Source organism: Myotis daubentonii, chromosome 12 (genome assembly GCF_963259705.1).
Source record: "Myotis daubentonii chromosome 12, mMyoDau2.1, whole genome shotgun sequence".
Classification (NCBI taxonomy): domain Eukaryota; kingdom Metazoa; phylum Chordata; class Mammalia; order Chiroptera; family Vespertilionidae; genus Myotis; species Myotis daubentonii.
In genome coordinates, this window is record NC_081851.1 from 14,845,705 (window position 1) to 14,853,416 (window position 7,712).

Below are 7,712 nucleotides of genomic sequence, written 5' to 3' on the forward strand. Positions count from 1 at the left end.
TCATAATTGAAGACGACGTTGACTCGCTCCATGTGTCGTATGTCGATTTGTTGATGATAGCCAATCTGACAGGTGTGAGATGGTACCTCATTGTTGTTTTGATTTGCATCTCTCGGATGATTAGTGACTTTGAGCATGTTTTCATATGTCTCTTGGCTTCTTGAATGTCCTCTTTTGAAAGGTGTCTATTTAGGTCCTTTGCCAACAGGTTCCATCTCAGCCCTTGCTGCATCTGGAAAAGCCCCAGCCTTCAGCAAGGATCGCGAGGAAATCCACAGTGTGACTTAGGATTTTCCATGTTTCTGAAAATAATTTTGATGTATGAATGCATTAAACCATGCTCTGAAACCCAGGGGGAGGGGGGAAGCATTTAGGAAGTGTCAATAGTGTGCAACATTGTTCACAAACATTCTTCTCTCTTTATCTGTACAATATTTCTGGTGGGAAGTTGTGTTTACCATTTTAATAACGGTAAAATGAAAGTGGAGAAAGTTTTTTTCCCTCCCCCAAAATGGTGGCCTAATAGGGAGAAACGTCACAAACCTCCTCCTGGGGCCAGGCCCAAAAAGGGACAAAATCAGAAAACATCAAATCAGAAGTAACAAATTAGACATGGCTGAGGAGACAATTTTTATTTTTATTTTTATTTATTTATTTATTTATTTATTTATTTATTTATTTATTTATTTGATTTTTACTGTTTGCCTAATATTAACAATTATAAACAGAGCAGTGCAATTAGTATTTGGAACAATCCCTACAGTGTTACAGTGTCAGGCACAACTTTTCACTTCTCTTCACACCACTGGTTCTCTTTGTGTACCTGGGATTCCTCTTCTTCAGTAAAGTCATTTTTTATATGGAAAGTCTTGCGAATCTCTCCAGGGGTTTTCCCCTTGATCATATTGGCAACAGTCTTGCATGTAACATCAAGCAAACCTTTGATGTCTAAATAGTTTGCAGCCAGAATTAGTTCAAAGAGTGTTCCTTGGTCAACTTTGAGGAATTCTTGGTCCCAAAAAGGAATATCATCTGTTAGCTTCTCTTTGTTCTCATCATCCTCAGGCGGTGGAGGGCCATGCTTGTGGTGGGTTCACCACGGAATGACCTTTTTTAATGTTGCTGCATTAACATTTGGTAGAGGAACTGGGTCATCATCGCCTTCATCATCCATTCCCAAATCTTCTAACATGGTCTTGATAGCCACAGATTGTTTGGCAATTTCAACATCAACTTCAAATATCTCTCCATCAGAACTCTGCAATTTAATTGGAGGCATGGTGCTCGGTCTCAAGGAGAAAGCGTGCCGGAGGCTGACGAGAGCCGGGCAGCGTCAGCAGAACCAAAAGCAAAAGGTGGAGAACAAGGCCAGTTACTTGTTCAGGTACCAATTGTTGGGGTGCAACCCCAGCAGGTCCAGGGGTTCCCAAATGCGTGGACGGAGTCGGTGAAGAAGGAATGACACCAAGACAGCGTTCAGTTGATCAGCAGCCCAGCCAGGTTCTCTAGCCTGGATCTCCAGCGAAGTTCTGTGTTTGATTGTCTTGTAACATCTGTATTTATACCAGTTGATTTTAATCCTATCAATTTCTATTCCAAAGTTGGGGCGTTCCTTATCTCCATTCCAGGGAGTAAAGATTATGTAGCTTAAGCGTGATCCTTCTTAGTTAAAGTGATTAACTACCCTCCTGGCACATAGTTTAGGGATTTTATTCCCTCCCTAACTTCAGGGGAAAATCCCTACCTGGGGAAATAACCTTTCTTGGAGATGTGACCTTGGTGAAAACACATAGCGCCAAGAAGGGGAGCAAACATATTAAGAACAGTATGCCATATATGCCAGGTCCCTTGAAACATATGCCATGCAGATGTTTCTTCCCTGCAGCGACTGTGTTAAGCAGCAAGGATGGAACGGCTTCCGGAAAATTCCCCCTTTTTTATTTTTCAAATGATAGTGCATGTAAGTCCCACGGTATTGTCTTGAAATCTGTTACAGCAAATCTTTTCCAAGTCACACACCTGAAGAAAGGGGACCATTGCATTTCTAAAAGACACTGGAGGAAACATTCTTAGAAACACTGCCCAGTGAAATGTATCTCACCCCCTAGATCAAAGGTAACCATACACATTCTACCGTCCACTGGCTTCAAGCTTATTTTCCTTAACCCAATCTCATAAAAATCAGTTTAAGTCTGACCTTGAACTTAGACAGCCCAATCATTAATCACACATAGTTTATCTATTTTTCACCACAAGTACCCTATAAGGCAGTGATGGTGAACCTTTTGAGCTCGGATTGTCAAAATTTTGAAAAACCCTAACTTAACTCTGGTGCCGTGTCACATATAGAAATATTCTTTTTTTTTAATATTTGCAACCATAGTAAAAAATTATATTTTTGATATTCATTTTATATATTTAAATGCCAGAATCGCTGCGTGTGCCTCTGAGAGAAAGCTGCCCTCGAGTTCCAACCGATGCCAGACAGTCCTGTTTCTCCCTTATGAGTCTGGGTCCCCAGAGACTCGCCCAGAATTGGAGCTCAGACCCTGAGATTCCCTCCCGATTGAAAAAGACAATTGTGACCTCAGCCGACAGCCCTCTCCGCATGCACCTCCACACCTTTGTATTTTACTTCTGCACCACACCTCCTCTGAGTCTCAATCCAAGCAACAGCAGCCTCCTGATCACCACACCCTCTGTTTGAGGAACAGCAGCTGTACGTGAAGCCTCCCCCCACCAGCCAGAGGAGCCACCACAGAGGTGAGAACAGCACCCACCACAGGAGCTCCTGCCAACTGAGGAGCAGCTGCTACAACAACCGCCAGCAACTAAGAGGAGCAACTACAGCCCGATGGGCCACTGCCACCAAAGGAGCAGCCCCAGAACGACTCAACATCTACATATGTCGGTGAGATCAAACGTGGGTAGACAAAGAAACCCCCAAAGGAAAGAAAAGGAGGTCTCACCAGAAAAGCAGAAAAGAGAAACATTTTCCAAGAAGCCAAATTCACTCTTTTCTTCAAAAATTTTTACTGAACTATGGCAGTTGGCTAGTGTCACAAAATTGCTGTGTGGCACACAACACTGCACATTTATTTCTCAGGTGCCTGAAGGCTTCGGCTAGGTTGGCCAACATGTGATCTTGACTGGGTTTACTCATATGCCTGGGGATTAGGCTTGGACCTGATTTAGGCTGGGCTGGCTGGCTGACTAGGCTCTGCTCTGGGTGACCCTCCTCCTCCTCCTCCTTCTCCTCCTCCTCCTCTTCCTCCTCCCGGGACAGTCGGCTAGCTGGACCCATCCTCTTTGTGATGGCAGAAGCACAACAGAGCAAGCCCAGATTTTCAAGCCTCCTTTTGCATCACATCCATTATTATCCCATCGGCTAAAATAAATCAGATGGCCACACTCAGAATCAAGGGGTTGGAAGGTATACTCTGCTTCCTGTTGGGAGGAACAGCAAAGTCACACGGCAAAAGACACAGGCACGGAAAGGGCTGGAGACTCGTGGATCTGTTTGTTGAAACTCTTTAGCCTCACGAGTTGGGCTGGTGTTGCTCAGCGGATGAGCATCAAGCCAGGAACCAAGAGGTTGCCTGTTCCACTGCCAACCCGGTCAGGGCACCTGTCTGGGTTCTGAAGATCCCCAGTAGGGGGCGTGCAAGAGGCGGTCAGCCGAGAGAGGATATTCCTCTCTTTCCCATGTTTCTATCTCTCTATCCCTCTCCCTCCCTCTCTCTCTAAAAATCAGTAAAAACACATTCAAAGAAAAAACAACCCCAAAATGATTTAGCCTTCTCATCACGGCAGCCTGTCTTACAATGCTGAAAATTCAGTAGGGCCTGGCCTTTTAAGGATTACATATAGGAGCAGTCTCAAAGCCTTAAAATGCAAATTGTAACACCCAATTTCTATCATTAAATTTAGAAAAATAATTAATAGTTTTGGAATCATAATTTTACAGATTCTACAGGTTAGGTTCAGTGCACTGAACTGACTCATATACATCCATTCCTTAGATGAAGACTCATCTCTTTGCCTTGGACCAACGTCTCTTCCCTTTACACCTTGAGCATTAGCCCAGAAAACTCAGGTTATTCTTGGGAATGGCGGGAAACAGTTTTAAAGTCATAGCACAGAGCTACATGCAGGTCATAGGAAGGATTCATTCTGAGTAATAAATAAATGTATTTATTGTAATTATGCCTATAAACCTTGATCTTTCGGGTGTGGGAAGTTATTATGTGGCAAGGTTTTAGGGGATTTGAGAGGGATATGACAGGATTTAATTTCTTAAGTAACAATTGCTTTATCACAATTATTTTTTTTTTCCAAATGGCTAATTCTAGGAAAATTTTCAAATTCTATCTTTATTCCATTTTTTTTTTTTTTTGGTTAATCCTCACCGAGGATATTTTTCCATTGACTTTTAGAAAGAGTGGAAGAGAGAGGAAAATACAGAGAGAAACATCGGTGTGTGAGAACACATCTATTGTTTGCCTTCTGCAGGGGCGGTGACCAGGTCTGGGCCTGCAACCAAGGTACACGCCCTTGACTGGAATCAAGCTCTGTACGCTTTGGTCTGAAGCCTGATGCTCTATCCCCTGAACCAAACCGGCTAGAGCCAATTTTTCTAAAAAATGTAAATCATTTAGGACAATAAAGCACAGTGAAGTGAAGATGAGTGCTATGGTGTGAATGCTTGTGACTCCTCTCCCCATCCCCCAAATTCATAAATTGAAACCCTATTGCCCCAGCTAATGGGACTAGGAGCTGGAGCTTTGGGAGGGGGTTAGGTCCTGGGGGTGGAGCCCTCATGATGAGATGTGTTCCGTTATAAAGGGGGCCTGAGCGAGCTGCCTGCCACATTCCCCAAGTGAGAATACAAGAAGTCAGAAGTCTGCAATTGGAAGAGGGCTCGCACGGACCGACCATACAGACACCATTGTAAGATACGATTTTTGCCTTCATAGTTCATAGTGAGTCCCATGTGGTGGGAACTGTTCTGGTCATGTGCAGTAGGACACCTTGTGCCTTGTAATGTTTTAAAAGTAGGAGGTTTGGAGGAGCGGTCCCTCTCTGGTGTGGCTTTCTAGGACAGTTCCCATTTTCCGAGGCCTCTGACCTGCAAGCAAAGAGGAAATCGGCGAGATGACGGACCGCTACACCATCCACAGCCAGCTGGAGCACCTGCAGTCCAAGTACATCGGCACTGGCCACGCGGACACCACCAAGTGGGAATGGCTGGTGAACCAGCACCGCGACTCCTACTGCTCCTACCTGGGCCACTTCGACCTCCTCAACTACTTCGCCATTGCGGAGAATGAGAGCAAAGCTCCAGTCCGCTTCAACGTGATGGAGAAGACGCTGCAGCCTTGCGGACCGCCAGTGCACAAGCCAGAGGAGAACTGCGGTCCTGCCGGTCCGCGCTCTGCCGCAGAGCACCGGTATTCCTCCGGTGTGCGACCTCCCCGTGTGCCCTGACCCGCGGGGACCGATTCTTCGAGCCTCCGGAGTCTCACGGTACAGACATGCTTCCTCCGGGCGCCTCCCCTGATCCTCCTTCGTGTGGACTCTCGGAACACAGCGCTGGGTCCCCTGAGAACTGTGACCTTGGCGACCCTAAATCCAGCGAGCTTCAGGGGAGAGGCACTGGAGTGAGACGGAATAGGGAGGCTCTCTTTTAGCCAGTTGATCGTCCCTGTTGGTTTTTCCATAAGGTTCAGAAAATGTTCAAAAAAATAAAATGTGTTTGATTGTGACACTAGCAATGTATAGAATCTTGAATTCATTGCTTTCATCAAAAGATGATTTAATTTTAAAGGTAACTTTCAAGGATAATCGTTGGAATTGGCAACTGATGAAAGATTGAAAATGAGTAATGAAAATATATGATTTGTTTCATTGTAGATAAAAGTTAAAAACGAATATTCGGAGCTTGCGGAAATTACTTTAGATATGCTTCTTCCAAATATTGTATTTCAATAGTCCAGATATCACCCACTGACTATAACTTCCTGACACCTGGTATACAGATAATATAATGACATATCCTCTTTTATAACATCTATAAAAATTAGTTCCTTCTTTAATATAAAACATTTAATAAAATAAGTCAAAATTAAAAGCTCAGATATTCTACATGATGATGAGCAAACCAGTGACCTAATGAAAAATTCTGGCTCTCGACAGTGACTTGGTCAGAATGCAGAAGTGTCCTGTGTTGAAGTTATTCTGCAGGGACAGACTGTCAGGAAGCAATGCTGGGTGGATGAACTAACCCACACTACTGAGCACAGCAGGTTGGCAGCAAGGAGCCCAGAGTGGCCTCCTGGTACTGCGCAGAGGCCCCACCAGGTGGCGGAGCAGCGGCAAATCTCCTGGCAGATCTGGCCACAGCCTCCCACATGGATGAGGGGGGCTGCTGCCTCATCCAGGTCCACCAGGGTCCCACAGGAGGAGGAGCTGTTGGAGGCCTAGCCCAGCTGGTGTGGAGCCGCCCCTGCCACCAGACCAAGTGCATCTGCCTGGAGTCCAGGCCACCATCCTGCAGGCGCTCCTCTCCCGCATGTGGGCAAGATGCACTTGCTCATCTGAGGGAGGAGCTGGAGCGGAAGCTGGTGAGGGGCAGCGCTGGGCCAGACCACCTTCCTCAGTGTCACCAAGGTGAGTGCCCTCCAGCTCACCTGCCCAGCGCCTCCCGCCTAAAAGCCTAGTCAACCCCCCGCCCCCCCTCCCTGCAACTGAGTGCGGGTTCCAGCCTATCTGGCACCTCCCAGGTGCTGGGACTTGGAGTGTCCCACTTGGTAGTGGCTGATGTGGGCGGGAAGGGCTCATTCCAAGGGTGAACTTGGGCTTGTCACCTATTTAAAACGCTTGGAGGATTGGGGTTTCCCTGGGCCTTGCTCTGTGGGGGCAGCCAAGGAGTCACTTTCCCAAAGAACGGGAGTTGGAGAGCCCCAGGGTCCTGGGAGAAAGCAGGAGAGTGGAGAGGCTCCATCAAGTCGCCACCTGGGACCAAGAGCCCCAGTGAGAGACCAAGAGCCCCAGTGTAGGCGCCTTCCCTGTGCGGGTCTGGTCCCCTGTCATTCTGGGGCAGATTGCATGTGCTCCCTGACCTGGAGGAGTGGTGGCTGCTGAGCTGACAGGAGGCAGCTGGGGACAGAGTTCCAGCCAGACCCCAGCAGGGCCCCCTGTCTATTAAGCCAGGCAGTGTGGGGTCCTGCTTCTCCAGGGCTTGTGTCTCAAGCCAGTGGACAAGACAGATCTGTAGTCCCCAGAAAGTTAACGACCTGGTCAAATAGGTTGTGTGTGTATATGTGTGTGTGTGTGTTTGTGTGTGTGGGGGGGGGTGAGCAAGGGAGGGTGGAGAGGTGAGCTGAGGGAAGGGAATGGGAAGGGGCAGAGCTTATTTCAGGCTCTGGGAATATGTGTCTTGGAGGGTAGTCACCACGTGAGCCCATATACAACTTGGTGTTTATTCAGCAGTGGCTGCAGTGCAAGGATGATGATTAAATTGTGGTTGGTTGGTTGGTAGGTTGGGCGGTTGGTTGGGTGGGTGGGAGGTTGGTTGGTTTGGTCTCAGAAGAAATAAGAGGTAGAGACAATCGTCTGTCTTTACTTAGAGCCCAGCAGTGGCCTGACTGGGTCTTGGCTGGTAGGGCCTGTCCTTCTCAGCTGAGTTTGGAAGTGTTCTGGGAGAGATGGCA

General features: G+C 47.0%; 1 protein-coding gene and 1 pseudogene across 1 annotated transcript; one reads left to right on the plus strand and one right to left on the minus strand.

Annotated features, from left to right (window-relative positions):
- Positions 1–695: 695 nt before the first annotated feature.
- On the minus strand, positions 696–1,376 carry LOC132213005 (S-phase kinase-associated protein 1-like; annotated as a pseudogene).
- A 3,705-nt stretch (positions 1,377–5,081) lies between these two features.
- LOC132213909 (splicing factor 3B subunit 5-like) lies at positions 5,082–5,487 on the plus strand. The gene has a single exon (XM_059660788.1). It carries the CDS (start codon positions 5,155–5,157, stop codon positions 5,485–5,487), a length of 333 nt encoding a protein of 110 aa, XP_059516771.1. The 5' UTR covers positions 5,082–5,154.
- Positions 5,488–7,712: the final 2,225 nt, after the last annotated feature.

Bases quoted from the DNA above. Each gene is read 5' to 3' on its own strand.
- LOC132213909 (XM_059660788.1), top strand. From the start codon at position 5,155: ATGACGGACCGCTACACCATCCACAGCCAGCTGGAGCACCTGCAGTCC.